Raw genomic sequence first — 16,308 nt, 5'->3', positions numbered from 1 at the left:
TTGGATCCAGTCGGTGGGTGGCTGGTTTCCAGTCCGCTGTAAGGAAACTTCTTCATTCACCCTTGGCCAGGAAGTTACATTCAAGTGGCCTTTGGTGCTTTTCTGCCCTGACCTGCAGCCACCAAATGCTTCTATTTGTACCCTGGGCCTCTCCATTTTGCTGGTGCAAACAGCTGGGGACAGTGTCCTGCAGAAGAGAGAACCAGAAACAAAGGGTGCAAAGGCTCAACCGCAGGAAATGAAAGAATTCTAAACAGGAGACTTCAAAGTCCCCAGCACAAGAACACCTGCAGAACTGACTTCCCTGCAGGAGAGAGAGAGAAGCTCAAAGGACAGAAAAGGTTAGGGGAGAGGGGTGACCCAGGATGGTGAGAAATAGAGTAAGAGCCCCTGAAACTGGAAGCCAGCGAGGGTTTCCAGCCACTGTACCTGCCCAGATGAAAGGACACTGCCCTGGGGCCAGTGCTGGCGGTACAGTGGGTGAAGCCACCCACAGCACTGGCATCCCACACAGGCATTGGTTGGAGCGCTGGCTGCTCCACTCCCAATCCTGCTCCCCACTGATGCACCTGGGAAAGCAGCAGCACATGGCCCCAGTGGCCCCTGCACCCATGTGAGACCCGTAGGGAGTTACAGGCTTCTGGCTTCAGCCTGGCCCAGCCCCAGGCCATTGTGGCTATGTGGGGAATGAACCAGTGGATGGAAGATGGATCTTTCTCTGGCACCCTGCCTTTCAAATCAATCATCAATCAATCAATCAATCTCAAAAAGGACACTGGCCAGGCCTTGCAGACAGCGCCATCTGACGCCCAGACCTGCATGGAAGGCACAGTTGCTGAGCGCCCGGCTGCTGTCCTCTCTGCTTCCTCGTCCTTGTTTCAGACGCCCAGTGATGGGCAGGCAGCCGTATTTCCAGCTGCAGGGAATTAACCGTAATTGTTGAAGGTAATCATTAGGCTTGCTGCTTGGAGTTGGGAGCTGGCAACCGACAGAACAGGCAGGGGCCGTGGGTGCCCGGTGGGCTGGGAGACAGGGTGCAGGAGGACCCTCTTACCAGGATTTAACCAAGGGGAAGCTGACTTGGGGGAAAGAGCTCAGAGGTATCAGCTAAATGATACATCACTGACTGATGGGAAGTGAGGCTGTAACTTTGTATTAAGCCTGACGTTCGGTTGGCAAAAATGTAAAAAACTCTGTCATCTTTTTCTCAAAAAAAATTTTACCTTGGCAAATAAGTTGCTTTTCACTTAAAATGTTGTTTCCTATTACTACGGAATGAGTTTTAGTATTTTAGATGAATGAATACATTTTTTAAAATCCTGGTTTAGTTTCTAATATAGTAACTATCGATGAATGTAACTCACAAAAAGAGAAGTTCTTTGGTGTCCTCAATAATTATTAAAGTTGTAACGGCTCTCGAGGCTAAAATTTTAAAGATAATAAAGAATCAGGAGGATTAATTAGCTGTTCAGCTGCACTGTTGAATAAACGCATAGGGGCCCTCCCGCGTCGCACCTTTGGAGTCACCAGGAGACACAAACCTCACATCCTAAGGGCAAGGCCCTGCGTTCCTACCTCTTAGGGAGCGCCCGTGTCGGATGCCGGAAAACAGACTTCCGGGCCCGCCCTCCAGGTCCCGGCCCGGCCCGGCCCGGCCCGGCCCGCCCGCCGCGCGCCCCCTGCCGTCCGCGGTCGGCGTCGGCGCCTCTGTCCGCCCCCAGGGAGACGCCTGTCTCTTTAATTGGCATGTACCAAGTCCTCCCAGGTTACGCTTGCTCCCCGAGTGCCCGCCGTGAGGAATCATTGGTCGGAGGCCCAGCAGGAGGGGATGAGGAGACGGCGTTGGATTTCTTTGGGAGTCCTGGGCCGGTAGGGCGTGAGAGGGGGCCCGCGGGTGACCGCACCGTTGCGGCCCTCCCCGCCTCGCCCCGTAGTCCAGTCCCAAGATGGCGGCCACCATGAAGAAGGCGGTGAGTGGGGCGCCCGGGGACCGGGCGGCGGCCGGGGTCGGTCTCGGGGGCCCGGGCGTGGGATGCCGGCGGTGCGCAGCCCTGGGGGCCGGAGCGGTCCCGGGGCCGAGGCCACCAGCCGTCAGGGCGGTGCCGCTGCGGCGCCCGCCCGCGCCCCCGGCCCCGGGGCTCTGGGGGGTGCTCTGGGCCGCCTCTCGCCTCTCCCCTGGGGACTCCAGCGGTCCGGGTCTTGCCCCCGGCAGCGGCAAGCGACCGCCTATGGCAGCCGCGGGCCTGACGCCCAAGGTGGGCTTCACCTGGGTACCGCGGCAGCGCTGCCGGGGCCGGGGGCCGGGGGCCGGGGGCCGGGGGCCGGGGGCCGGGGAGGCACCTGTCCGAGCGCGCGGCCGGGCGGAGGCCGGAGCGGGCCCGGCGTCCGCGTACGGGCGGGTGGCTGCGCCCAGCCCCTGCGTCTCCCGTCGGGGCCTCACCGCCGGCCGATTATCGTCCGAGCGCCCCCTCCTCGCTGATGGGGAACCGTAGACGGCGGCGGTTAGTGGCTCCCAAGTGACTCAGCTGCCGGGCAGGGCTGGAGCTCGGCATCTGATCCATTTCCCTCCTGGGCTCCTCTTCTGGGAGGTGCTTTGGATCCTTATTTGGCAAACGAGCAATCCGAAGCGCAGAGGCCAAATCAGGGATTAGGCATTGCAGCTGTGGCGTTCTTAACTGCGGCGGGGGTCTCTGCTGCGGACCCCCCGGTCTTGGGCGCGTTTGCCTTCGTCCTAGCCCTGGGACCACGTTAGGACGTCTTTTGCTCTCTGACTGCCCAGCACCGCACAGTCCATGTGGCCTGGGCCTGGGCCTGGTGTAGGAGGCGCCCAGCCGTCCCATTCTGCAGCTGGGGATGAAGGGCTCACCCTCCTGGCCTGCCCCTGCCCCCTCAGATGCTTACGGAGCACCTGAGTAGGGGCCCCAGAGCCAGGGAGATGGAGACAAGCGTGAAACGTGAAATTCGCTTCACCTGTGCTTGGTGAAATTGGGTCCTTTGTTAAGTGCGGGCTTTCATTCCACGGGGGATACCAGCAGTGGTGCGGCCGGCGGAGGTGGGGTGTGGAATGCAGAGAGCAAGTGAGCATTTGAGAGAATGGTAAGAGGATGATCTGAACCCTGAGCGCAGCATTTCTGGGACCACCCTTTTTATTTTTTCGTTCCCTGCGGTTTTTTGATCAGGGCACATAGCAGAGTCCGTTTTAAGGGACTGACAGTGATGAGCGCTTGGAGTTTGCATCCTCATTGTATTGTTCGCTTGTTAGGCTCTTGGAGAGAAGCAGGCAGCACCGAGATTGTCCCTCAGAAAACTCGCTTCCACCTCCAGCGAGAACTGAGGGAAGCCGAGAGGAGGTGTCATTTGAAGCCGAGGTCTGAGATTACACAGGAGGAAGGGCAGAGCTGCAGAGGAAGTGAGGTTCAGAGGGGGAGAACCTTGTGCAGTTGGTAAAAGGAAGGCAGACAGGGTAGGGGCTGGGAAAACATGGTGAGGGACCGGCAGTGGCCAGTTCATGAAGGGTCTTTGGAGCTTGAGCTGTCTGTGTTTCCCCTCTGGGTTTAGTAAAAAGTGTATCCTTTGCAACCTGGAGTGCTTTTTGCTGGCTACATGTTAGCTGCCTCCCACTAGTCATGACTTCGCAGGTGAGAACCTTTAGTGGAGATGGCACAGTTCTCCCCCTTAAACGTCTGCTTCCTAAGCTTGCTTCCTGGCTGAAGGGGTCTCCTAGGTACGAATGTCCCCAGGCTCAGAAAGGCAGTCTTTGACCTCTCTCGAAAGAAGCTGCTTTCACTCCCCAGCTCCCCAAAACCTTCAGCCCCTAATAGAATTTATTTTTACTGTCACATTTATCACTGTGTAATGTTCTCTTGTTCACCCTGTTTTTGTCTGCCTCTTCCACCATGGAGGCTTGTTGGTGTTCAGGAAGGTAGGACTATGACTCCTGGCGCTTAGGAAATACTAAATAGTTGCTACATGAGTAGCTGTATGCATGAAAGGTGAACAAAACACAAAGCAAAAATTTACATCATATGGACTTGGTAAGCACCTTTCAGAAATGAAAATAAAAGTGGAATGAAATTAACCAGAATTTCTTTCTGAGGACGCAGCTGTCAGTGCAATCTGGGTGACACCCATGGTTGATGTGGGGCGTGACTGAGTATGGCTCCATTTCCTCCTGAAATCCCATGAAATGCTAATTTCAGGAAAAGGGCATAGTCGGAGCCCAGGGAATTTTAATTTTCAGTTACAGAGAGATCTTTCATCAACTGGTTCCCTCCGCAACTGACCACAATGGCCAGAGCTGGGCCATTTTCTGCTGCTTTCCCAGGCACGTTGGCAGGGAGCTAACTGGAAGTGGAGCAGCCAGGACTTGAACCGGCACCTATGTCGGATGCCGGCTTAACCTGCCCTAACCCTTCACCTTGTATCTTGTCATATTTTTCTTAGGCCTAGCACAAGTCTAGGGGTGGACCTCTTGTTCCTTTGAAATGATTTTTGGTTCGCAATATTGAGGAAAATAAGTGCTGACCTCTCATTTGTTGGTCCCAGGCCCTGGGTATTTTTTCACCCCAGCAAGGTGGGAACTGACTTCTCCATTTTAAAAACATGAAGTGATTCCAAAGAATTGAGTGATTTGCCCGAGGTTCCTGTGCTTGGATTGGAACCTTTCTGACTGTGCCCCCTGTGGCCTCAGGTATCACAAAGTAACTTCCTCCTCCAAGAGCTCCTGCCTTCATGAGTGTGGTAACAGAGGTGGCTTCTCTTGAGGCAGGAGCCCCTATCCTGCTACTGTGGCTGCTTTGAGAATCTGAGTTCTCGAAAAACACACTTCCTGCACACACTGTTGGGCACAGAGTCTCAGGGGGTGACCTGACCTCTCAGTGTCTGTGGACCCCAGTTAGGAACTGTCTGTGCCCAAAGGCAGTTCAGGAAAAGTAGGAGTGTTTGGCTCAGTAGGGTTAAAACAGAACATGTTAACTGTGCTGTCAGCCACCCCGATGAGTGGCCTGCAGATGCACCCAACTTCCGCCCTTCACCCCAGTGCGAAAGCCAGGTAAAGAACTGGACACCAGGGGCCAAGAGTGCTGGTGGCTGCTGTGTGGTGGGGCTGCAGTGGGAAGGTGGGAAGCAGAGAGCTGGATTCTCTACTGCTTTTCAGAAGCTGCAGACTTGAATCTGATCAAGCAGGATTTAGATTCAGAAGCAGTTGCGTGTCAGGCAGATCCTGACCACGTGCAATTGTCTAGTGGAAAGGGAGGCCTGATGAGGGGCAGGGCCAGGTTCTAGGTGTCTGCCTTGAAATTCTGACCTCTGAGCTCTGTTGCTTGAGACTGCAGGTTGCCTTTCAACCTCTGGAGAAATAAAGGCGTGTATCTTGTGTCACTGGTCGAGAGAGACCAGATGAAGGTCAGGACAGGATATTGTGAACCCTTCACTGTTGCTGGCAAAAGAGCCAGCAGTCTTTATTGAGGCTACTTTTATGTTACACACATAAACATTTGTATGTAATTAATGCATATAACCTGTCATATTGATATATACAATAAATTAACTCAGGATTATTTTTATATACACAGTTTTCTTTATACTACAATCAGGTTCTCTTGCTTCTATTTTATAAATGATGGGAACCCTAGGGAGACTCTGCTTACTTGTTTATTTAATACGTAGATCCCCTCTGAGAATCTGATGAAAGCAGAGGACTTCCACTGCCCCTCCTAAGTATGTGTAAGTCCCTGTGCACACACATACACGTGTGCATGCTCCCACGTTCTGTTTCCAAGAGCCCTTTGGGCCTGTCTGCGGCCTCTAAGCCAGGCTGCCTGGGTTGAAGTCAGGCGCTCCCACTTGCTGACTGTGTGGCTTTCCGTGGGCTGTGCCCCAGCTTCTCCAGCTGTAAAGCAGTAGTGCTGAGTGAGAATCCCTCCTGCTGAGACTGGAGGGTTAGCGGAGTAGGTGATGCACATAGAAAGGTCTGGATCCACAGGGAGCGTTCAGTCAATGTTAGCTATTATTTTTATTTTTTCATGGTTAATTATGTCACCCAAGTATTTTTTAATGTGATTGTGACATTAATGTTGCTAAATAATCCGCTGCTCCAATTGACATATCATCTAACTTTTAAACTTATTTTCATCTTTTGCCAGTATGACTTTTTTTTTTTTTTTTTTTTTTTTTTTTTTAACAGGCAGAGTTAGACAGTGAGAGAAAGGTCTTCCTTCCGTAGGTTCACCCCCCAGATGGTTGCCACGGCTGGCGCACTGCGCCGATCTGAAGCCAGGAGCAAGGTGCTTCTTCCCAGTCTCCCATGCAGGTGCACGGCCCAAGCACTTGGGCCATCCTCCACTGCCTTCCCGGGCCACAGCAGAGAGCTGGACTGGAAGAGGAGCAACCAGGACAGAACTGGCGCCTAGTGAGCCACGGCGCCAGCCTATGACTTCATTTTTAAAATTTTTTTTTTAAAGATTTATTAATTTATTTGAAAGTCAGAGTTACCCAGAGAGAGGAGAGGTGGAGAGAGAGAGAGAGAGCACGCGCACGTGCAGCCTGAGAGAGAGAGAGAGAGAGAGAGCACGCGCAGCCTGGTTTCAAACCGGCGCCCATATGGGATGCCAGCACCGCAGGCCTGCTGCACCACAGCGCCGGCCCCCCAAGTATTATAAATACTCAAACATAGTCATATTCAATGATTATTGTATATATTAAATTTTTAGTATTAAGCATTCAGTTTTCACATTTATAGTGAATTTTACCACATTAATGAACACATGTAAGCAGATGCTACATTAAAATGAATGTATTTTTGCTGCATGTGGAGTATAACCACTGAAATGCAGTTCTTTGGCCAATATAGCAGTTGGGTTAAAGACTCAGATTTCTGATCACCACAGTAAGTCCTGACTAAGAAAAAACAAAAACTATGAGGCATTTCCCAACATTATTTGATCCTGTGACTTTTTTATTTGCCGAAAAAATGTTTCAGCTTGAGGCACACTCTTGGCTAAAGGTTGGCTTTTCTTTGCGTAGGAGGGTTAGTAAAATGTTTCTGTAGCATAGGCACTTGCGGTAGAATACTGGGAAAGATTACAGATTGATGAACAGATCTTAAGGTCATTGAAAAATCAAATAAGGCATTTCTATATGATGTGATTCTTCACTGTATGAGAGCAATAGTTTATTGAATTATTGAGCGCCAGATAAAAACCTCTAACTTCTCTATTAAAATGTTACAAAAATTAAAATGTTTTTCAGGCTGCAGAAGATGTCAATGTTACTTTTGAAGATCAACAAAAGATAAACAAATTCGCAAGGAATACGAGTAGAATCACAGAGCTAAAGGAAGAAATAGAAGTAAAAAAGGTATTAAAAATGTTTATCTCTGCTTCTCCTCTCTTTACTCTTCCCTCTCTAATCACTGCCAAGACCTCTACATTCCACCACCTCTTTTAAGCCCCCGCCTTCCTCTCTTCTTCTGACAGCTGACTCCGTGCACCATACACCTGTGTCCTGCCTCCATCTCTTTGTGGCAAAACGTACCCAACAACTGTCAGATTACTGTAGAGTGTTGCTCAGTCATGCATACGCCTTTGCATTCAAAAACCCCAAGCCTCCCCCTGGACTCCAGCCATCAAAGCCCTACTGTCTCAAGTGGTGTTTCCTCCTTCCTCCCTTAACTAGCCGTGCTTTTGACCTGGGCTCCCAGGGCTTGGACAGGAGGGTGTTGGTGGAGGTGGAAGGAAACGGGCAGACTTGAGAAGTATTTGAAAATTAGGCAGTAGCACAGCAGCTAGTGAGACTCCTTACAGAGCAAATTATCTACTACCCACTTCCTGTCAAAAGTTTGCATATGACATAGCAGGTAAGTTTCAGTAGAAAGACGTTTTTGAAGGGATGTGAAATAATTTTAGAGTTTTGAGGGGTTTGACTCTAGGCTGAGCTTCCAAGAGCAAGTCCTGAAACTGTCTCGGAGGAGGATCAGCCTTGATGCTGGCTCCACTGACCTCAGAGCCTCCTTAGTGACGAAGCTGTCCCTCTCATACTCTGCCCTCAGTCCATGCACTTTTTTTTTTTTTTTTTTTTTTTTTTTTAGGATTTATTTATTTCTTTAAAAGGTAGAGTTACAGAGAGGCAGAGGCAGAGATAGAGATAAGTCTTCCATCCACTGGTTCACTCCCCAAATGGCCACAATGGCCAGAGCTGGGCCGATCTGAAGCTGGGAGCCAGGAGCCTCTTCTGTGTCTCCCACGTGGGTGTAGGGGCCCAAGGACTTGGGCCATCTTCACTGCTTTCCCAGGCCATAGCAGAGCTGGATTGGAAGTGGAGCAGCCAGGACTTGAACCGACGCCCATATGGGATGCCGGCACTGGAGGCAGCAGCTTTACCCATTATGCCACAGCGCCAGCCCCAATCCATGCAGTTTTGATTAGTGGAATTTAAGTTATTACTTGTTTACACCCTGTTGACTAGGAAGGCTGGGGAAGGTTTTTGCTTTCTATGGTTTTATTTCATAGGAAGGCAGAGTTCCCCAGGAAGGAGATTCCTACAGTAGGAGACGTTTCAGTGACCGTGGGCACCTGCTGCCACTCCAGGATGCTCGCAACAGTCAGGAATAAGAGGACAGTGTGCAGCCTCCTAAGTGCTTGCTGTGAAATGTCATCTAAAAATGTGCGAAATTAAATTATTTTAGTGTGGCAGTACCTTTGTGAAAGGGCCCCGCAGGGACTTGGCATCCCCAAATTAAACCTGGCCTGTAGCTTTTGTCACGGAATTTCCAGTGCAGTTTCACTGCTGTTTACTTTGTGTTTGTAGAAACAACTCCAAAATTTAGAAGATGCCTGTGACGACATCATGCTTGCAGAGGATGACTGCTTGATGATTCCTTATCAGATCGGTGACGTTTTCATCAGCCACTCGCAAGAAGAAACACAGGAAATGTTAGAAGAGGCAAAGGTATGTTGATGGAGTTAGTGATGTCATTAGAAAGAGCTTGTGATTATAGGGGTAGGGAATGGGGAATGCTGGCTGATGTCCCGGGCATTCTCTGAATGCTTTGCCAGTGGGATTTTATTTAATACTAACAATGATCCCAACTGGGAGATGAAGAATAAAGGATTAGAAGGGTAATGGGGTTTACTCAGGGTCAGATTCTTTTGACTCCAGAACTTTGCTCTAAATGAAAAGTATTTAGAAAGTGTAGTGTATATTATAAAGTAGGAAAGACAGGACCCTGTAATCCCAACACCCAAAGATAACTATCCATGATATCATGTATTTCATGGTCTCTCTCCCTCTCTCTCTCTCTCTCTGCATTGTTTTGCTTTGCACTTTGGTTAGTTAACATTCAAATAGAAGCTTTTTCTCATTCTTTTTAGTGTTTGCTTATCCGGCTCATATTCATTGGGAACCTGCTTGGGACCAGGCACTCACACTTTAAAAACATTTTTTCTGATTCTGTAATGTGTTGATGAACATTGATTTGGTTCCCTGTGCTCATATGGTTAACATGAGTTTCCAATATTGCTACAGTAATATTACAGTGATCATTCTTGTACATAAATCTGTTTACATTTAGAAAATTGTTTTAGGTAAATAATCAGATGTGTAATGTTGAAACATTTGATGCATTATATGAAATTACCTTCCGAGTAATTTGTGCTTCAGCTCTATATGAGAAGGTGATCTTGTTTGTGTATGAGGAGCTGGTGGAGTTAATCACTGCCTAAGACTTTTGCTTAATTAACTTAAATATTACCTACACTGCCAGTCTCCTTTTTTCAGATGCCATAAAAAGCAGGGCTAAGCCTGCATTTCAAACCTTGGACAAACATACTTTTTTCCTGGCTCTTTCCATGCAGAAACCTTGTATGTCTCCTTTAAGTTTAGGGTTTTTTTTTGGTTGTTTTTTTTTTTTATTTTTTTTATTTTTTATTTATTTTTATTTATTTTTTTTTGACAGGCAGAGTGGACAGTGAGGGAGAGAGAGACAGAGAGAAAGGTCTTCCATTTCCGTTGGTTCACCCCCCAATGGCCGCTGCGGCCGGTGCATTGCGCTGATCCAAAGCCAGAAGCCAGGTGCTTCTCCTGGTCTCCCATGTGGGTGCAGGGCCCAAGGACCTGGGCCATCCTCCACTGTACTCCCGGGCCACAGTGGAATTTTGTGATTTTTTTTTTTTAACCACTCTGAGATGTTTTTATTGGGAGCATTTCACGTTGCAGTTATCGTGAATGCCCCTCCCCTTAGAACACACGTAGATACTGAACTTTCCTTTGTCCTCCGTCCATCTCAGGAGTACCACATGCCCACTCTGTATCGGGTTCTGCCATGAACTGGGGATACAGGGGACAACAAAATATGACTTGTTTGCTGGAGGTTAGAGAGCATCTGAAATCATGGTCAGACCTTAGAAAACTCAATCCAGTTGAAGAAGCTGTCCTTAGCTTAGGCAGGGGTCAGCAAACTTTGTGTAAGGGGCAGGAAGGTTCATGTAGGTGTAGCGGGTTTTGTGGGCCACGTGACCGCACGTTTGTGGAAGTTGATCTCTGAATGTGTTCCACTGACACTTCAGAAAGACAAGCTGCAGGCTAGATTTGGCCTGTGGGCTTTAGTTTCCCTTTTAGGGGGTCTGAGAAAGGGTGATATGTTTGGATTTGTGGTCCTAACATTTATTTGAAAGAGTTACATAATGAGAGGCAGAGAGGCAGAGAGAGGCAGAGAGAGAGAGAGAGAGAGAGAGAGAGAGAGAGAGAGATCTTCCATCTACTGGTTCACTCCCAGTTTGTCTGCAACGGCTGGAGCTGCACCAATCCGAAGCCAGGAGCTTCTTCCAGATCTCCCATGCAGATGCAGGGGCCTAAGGACTTGGGCCATGTTCCACTGCTATCCCAGGCCATAGCAGAGAGCTGGATTGGAAGTGGAGCAGCTGGGTCTCGAACTGGTGTCCAAATGGGACACTGGCCCTCTAGGCTGGGGCTTTACCTGCTGTGCCACAGTGCCAGCCCCTGCTGGGTTTTTTAAGTATAGAAATTTTATCTTCTTCATAATAGCTAAAGCTGTACATCTTATTCCTTCTAGCAGCCATTCTCAAAGATATGGCATTAATCAGAATTACCCCCAGAGCTCGCACATTGTCGGGCCCAACCCAAAGAATTTCTAATTGAGGAGGCCTCAGATAGGGCCCCAGAACTCGGTGGTCTAACAAGTTCCCATGGGATATGATCTGGTGACCACACTTTGAGAACCACTGGCCAAATTTCTAAAAGAAGAATGTATTTGCTGGTACTAAGTAGTCATCTTTTGTCTTAAAGGTAATAGATTGCCATTTCTGTGCTTTCATATTTTCTCAGTCATAGTTTGGGAAAATCTTGCTTTATGTCTTAGTCGGGAAGGAACATGTGACGTTTCATGTGGGCACAGCTGCCCAGTCTTAAAAATGAGGCGCCTGTAGCCTCTCTCCCCATTTCTCTCCAGAGGCCTCAGAGTGTGTGACCATCAGTTGTTACTCTTACTGATTGGTGGTATTGTGATTTTGTCATTTCCTCTAATTTCCTAGTTATTTTTGTACTTATTTTGTAAGTTGGGAGAGGCTGTGTTAGAACCAGGTAGACCCATGATTAACTGTTTTAAAGTCTTTTTGTGTGATTCTTAGTGTATTATAATATGATAATTTAGGAATTTTTTTAGCTATTAGAGTTTTTAGATCAGCAAAAACTGAGAAAACAAGCTTGCTTTGTTCTGTGGTGAGTAAATATGGGCCATGAATTTAAATTCTGATTTTTGGTTTAGATCTAATTGTTGGTGTTATTTAGCTCCCTCTCCAAGTTTAGAACTTGAACTAAAATCATTCCCAGTATTATTTCAGACACAGATGCTCAGAAATCATCCATTTGAATATAATTAATTTAAATTATTTTTTTCCAGAAAAATTTGCAAGAAGAAATTGACGCCTTAGAATCCAGAGTGGAATCCATTCAACGAGTGTTAGCAGATTTGAAAGTTCAGTTATATGCAAAATTCGGGAGCAACATAAACCTTGAAGCTGATGAAAGTTAAACATTTTATAAAACTTTTTTTAATTTGTTTAATAAACTTGAATATTGTTTAAAATGATAATTTCCCTTCTTCAAATGACATGGAAAGGAAACTTTCTTTTTTAAAATTTTTCATTTATTTAATGGAAACTTGCCTATTTTCACATGTCTTGCTTATTTATTTTATATTTTTAAAAGAAGACAGTATTCATCTATGTATTTTGCATAACAATTATATAAAGTCTAGGGGCTTTATGTCATGTAATTAAAATCAGTTAAGCAACCTTTTATGTTTCTATATTATCATTTAGAATATTTATTAGTTTTTATTTATAAGAAAATCTAACAGTTGTGTCCTGTTTATGTCTGATTTCAGTTGCTATCTACTGCACCACATAAAGATGTACAATCTTGCATCTGTCAGCGTATTTCAAAACTAAACCTTTGTCACATAGTAAAAAACATAAATGTACATATTTAAATCTATGTAACATATTTAAACATTTCACATCCCTTACAAAACTATCAATATAATTGATGTTGATGAATCGGGGAAACTGAGGCACATTGAGGCACACTAACTACACCTAGACGTCAGAGTAAGGCAGAGCAGAACACTGGAAACCAGGAGGTGTGTCCGTGAGAAGGCGTGGTTGGTGTTTTCTGTGTTTTGTATGTGTAATGATCCGTTTTAGGCTTTCAGTGCTGTGTCATTAATGGGGCTCGCACTGATGATGGTGTGGGAGTTCAGCAGCTGTGCATTTCAGAGTAAGGCTTCTTAAACAGTACCTTCGCTCCCTACTCAACCACCCCAAAAAGACACAGATATTGGAATTTGGAAGGCCTAATTCTGTTACCTTTCCAGCAGATGGCACTGATATGCTGAGATACCAGTAGAAGGGTTGCAATGGGAGAATGAGGATATTTTTAGGATTAATATACATAGTATTAGAGGAAGTGTTTTTTAGTCTTCAAGGCTGTATATGTATTTTTTGGTTAAATGCTTATAAACATTAATTGAGGCTTAAAAACAGAAGAATATGTAACTGCTAACATTCTTGACAGTATCCAGGGAAACGTTTTAATTGTTAAAAATGTTCACAGTGACTAAGGGGATAACATGATATTTTTTGGCATGCACCTGAGCAGTGTGCAGCTGAAGGGTCAGTGCTGTGAACTAGAGTGACAGTCCCTCCAGCCTGCACTGGGACGCGGGTCACACACGTCACGGGACAGGTGCTTCTGTACAGGAGCATGTGCCCGTGTGAGTTGCGTGCAAATACCAGGTCCTTTTACGTGGGTGTTGGATCCTGGAACCAGTCCCTCGGGGATGCCAAGGGATTAGTGTAATTTAGTCATAGCCAAGGTTACAGTGGCCAAGGATGACCACCAGGGGCCTTTTGTATCCTCCACTGGAGAGGAAGCAGCTCCCCCTTCCTCCCCTTCACTGGGCGAGCAACACGGCGGCCTGTGACATCCCTGCCGTAATGGAGCCGGGGGTCGCGATGTTCTGGGTGCCACCATTGGCCAAGCCCAGTTGGGATCCAGAAGCCGAGTCAGTGTTGAGCTCTTGCAAGATCCAGGCCCTAGGCAAGTGGATGGATCTACCTGGACCAACAGAAGATCTGGCAGAGGAGGATAGTTGGAGTTTAGCTGTTGAACAGTGAGCGCTCACTGGGGTTATGTGCTGGGAAGTGGAGTTACATAACCGCCTGGGAATAAATTTACAAGTGAACCTAATACAAAACAAATATGTGACATTGGTTGGTGGTGGGATTTATTATGTATCAGATTTGTTTTTCTTATTTAACTGAAATTTTAGGATGTGAGCAATAACTGATTCCCATTTTAAGCTCATTTTTAAAGTTTATTTAAGTAGCCTTTTCTATTCAGGCTAAGTGAAGACCCACAACCAGTGGGCTGCGTGTCTGAAAGGAAATTGCCATGAATTGTTTTAATCTGGATTTGTCCTGTGAACTTTTGTTTAGGCAGAAACCTTGAGCTTTATGTGCATTTATTTAGTTATTTACAAGGCAGAGTAATAGAAAAGTAGACTGATTTTCCATTTGCTGGTTCACTTCCCAAATGCTTGCAACAGCCAGGGCTAGGACAGGCTGGTCATTCCAGTTCGGCCACGTGGGTGGCAGGGACTCAGTACTTGAGCCGCCGTCTGCTGCCTCCCTAGCACAAGCGGGAAGCTGGAGTGGGAGCAGAGGCGGCGACTCCATCTCGGGCACCGCAGTATGGGATGCGGGCATCCTACGCGGCAGCTGAGCCCACTGCACCCCAACACCCATCTCACAATCACTGTTTTCAGAGTGTGCAACTATACTCATGTTTGTAAAGCAATGTGGGTCCAACAAAAGGTTTGTTCAACAAATCTGACCCACAGGCTGCAGCTGCACACTTGGGAGCAAGCTGTGTCATATGCAAGCTTTTGACAGGAAGTGGGCAGTAGATAATTTGCTCTCTAAGGAGTCTCACTAGCTGCTGTGCTACTGCCTAATTTTCAAATACTTCTCAAGTCTGCCCGTTTCCTTCCACCTCCACCAACACCCTCCTGTCCAAGCCCTGGGAGCCCAGGTCAAAAGCACGGCTAGTTAAGGGAGGAAGGAGGAAACACACCACTTGAGACAGTAGGGCTTTGATGGCTGGAGTCCAGGGGGAGGCTTGGGGTTTTGAATGCCAAGGCATATGCATGACTGAGCAACACTCTACAGTAATCTGACAGTTGTTGGGTACGTTTTGCCACAAAGAGATGGAGGCAGGACACAGGTGTATGGTGCACGGAGTCAGCTGTCAGAAGAAGAGAGGAAGGCGGGGGCTTAAAAGAGGTGGTGGAATGTAGAGGTCTTGGCAGTGATTAGAGAGGGAAGAGCAGAGAGGAGAAGCAGAGAGAACTTGGTGTTGAGCACAGGCCAAACACAGCCTACAGCAGGTTTTCTAGTTTTTTTAATTGTATTTGTTGTCACAATAAATCCTGGAGATCTGACATAAAAATTCAGTTTCACTTGGCAACATTCAAATCATATTTCCAAATGGCAGGCTTCAGTGGTTTGCCCATTGGAGCTGACTGTCTTCACCCTACTCCCTATCCAGCCTGGCCTCCTGGCTAGTAGCAAGTGCCTGCTCATGTTCAGCCTTACGGTCCCTGGAAGCTGGTATTGTTGACCAAGGTAGGGAATTTGGAGGCGTCTGGTTCGCAGTAGAGGTTAGAGCAGGAGTGAGGAAAGGGACGGTGAGAGAAAGCCCAGAGCTGGATGTGTGAGCCCTGGGGTGGCTGCGGCATCAACCACATGGAGATAGTAACTGGCAGTTGGAAAAGTGTGTTTCATTGAGATAGGTGGCAGTGGAAAGGTATATCTGAGAATCATTTTCATCCTAGAGGGGCATTTGTAAAATGTAGATTCTGGCTCAGTGGGTTTGGAGTAGGGGCTGACATGCCTTGGATGGCCAGAGTAGCCTCTCATGAAAGAGAAGAGGACTTAGGAAGAACCTAAGTGGGAAGAAAAGAATCAGCCAAGGAGACAGAAGCTACCAGAGTGCAGAACCCTAGGAACCCGCAGAGGGGTGAAGGCAGGCGAGTGTGGGGAACCATGTCAAAGGGAATGGAGAGGCTGAGGGAAGGGAGCTGGATTTAATGGCTCAGAAGTTCTGAATGGTAGTCCACACCTACACACCCTACGCATACCTGAGGTGCTTGCCCTCTCCTGACAGGCACCAGCAGTGGTGTGGTTTGGAAAAGTCTTCCAGGTGGCGTGACCGTGATCGGGTGCTAAGGATCAAAACCACATCCCAACAGTCTTTAGTTCAGAGGCTCCCAGACTGTGAACACGGCATCAGCAGCAGCAAGATTACCCGGCAGTGTCTTAGGAATGAGCCTCATTGGGCAGTGGTGTTGAGTCACAATTGATTCTGTAGGACCTTGGGGGCAGGCCTGGTGTTTAACAGGCTGCTGTGTTTCTGTGTGTCCTTGAGCGTCATGTGTTAGAAACTTCTTCAATGTGACAGTGTTGAGAGGTGGGACAGTTGAGAGGTGACTAGTATCTTGGGAATGGGTTTGTGCTAAGAGTTCTGTCCTTGCTTGCTCGTTCCCTGTCTTGCCCTTTTGCCTTCAGCCGTGGGATGATGGCGCAAGGAGGCCTTGATGCTAGTGTCATGCTCTTGGACTTCCTTCTAAAACTGTGAGGAATGAATTCCTGTTCTTTAAAAATTACCCAGTCTCAGGTATTCTGTTAGAACAATAGAGTTGGACTAAGACACAAGCCCTGCAGGTGACTCTGA

General features: G+C 47.6%; 1 protein-coding gene across 3 annotated transcripts; it reads left to right on the top strand.

The window, feature by feature from the left end:
• Positions 1-1,937: 1,937 nt before the first annotated feature.
• Positions 1,938-12,308, top strand: PFDN4 (prefoldin subunit 4). Of its 3 annotated transcripts, none has more exons than XM_002720880.6 (4): positions 1,938-1,970; positions 7,249-7,356; positions 8,806-8,946; positions 11,915-12,308. In XM_002720880.6, the coding sequence occupies exons 1-4, from the start codon at positions 1,947-1,949 to the stop codon at positions 12,044-12,046; spliced, it is 405 nt and encodes a 134-aa protein (XP_002720926.1). In that variant the 5' UTR covers positions 1,938-1,946; the 3' UTR covers positions 12,047-12,308. The 3 variants fall into 3 exon arrangements, with proteins under 3 accessions (XP_002720926.1, XP_051688627.1, XP_089163123.1); XM_051832667.3 differs by having other exon boundaries at positions 1,938-3,096; XM_089306997.1 differs by lacking the exon at positions 1,938-1,970 and having other exon boundaries at positions 7,249-7,355; positions 8,804-8,946.
• The last annotated feature ends 4,000 nt before the right edge of the window (positions 12,309-16,308 follow it).

Source organism: Oryctolagus cuniculus, chromosome 11 (genome assembly GCF_051225735.1).
Source record: "Oryctolagus cuniculus isolate XC-2025 breed Fujian yellow rabbit chromosome 11, ASM5122573v1, whole genome shotgun sequence".
Lineage (NCBI taxonomy): Eukaryota > Metazoa > Chordata > Mammalia > Lagomorpha > Leporidae > Oryctolagus > Oryctolagus cuniculus.
The sequence above is the reverse complement of the archived record's forward strand: the minus strand, read 5'-3'. Positions and strand labels throughout refer to the sequence as shown.

Coding starts and splice junctions, on each gene's coding strand:
- PFDN4 (XM_002720880.6), top strand. CDS start 1,947: ATGGCGGCCACCATGAAGAAGGCG. Junction 1,971..7,248: donor CGGCCACCATGAAGAAGGCG/GTGAGTGGGGCG, acceptor AATGTTTTTCAG/GCTGCAGAAGATGTCAATGT. Junction 7,357..8,805: donor AAGAAATAGAAGTAAAAAAG/GTATTAAAAATG, acceptor TTGTGTTTGTAG/AAACAACTCCAAAATTTAGA.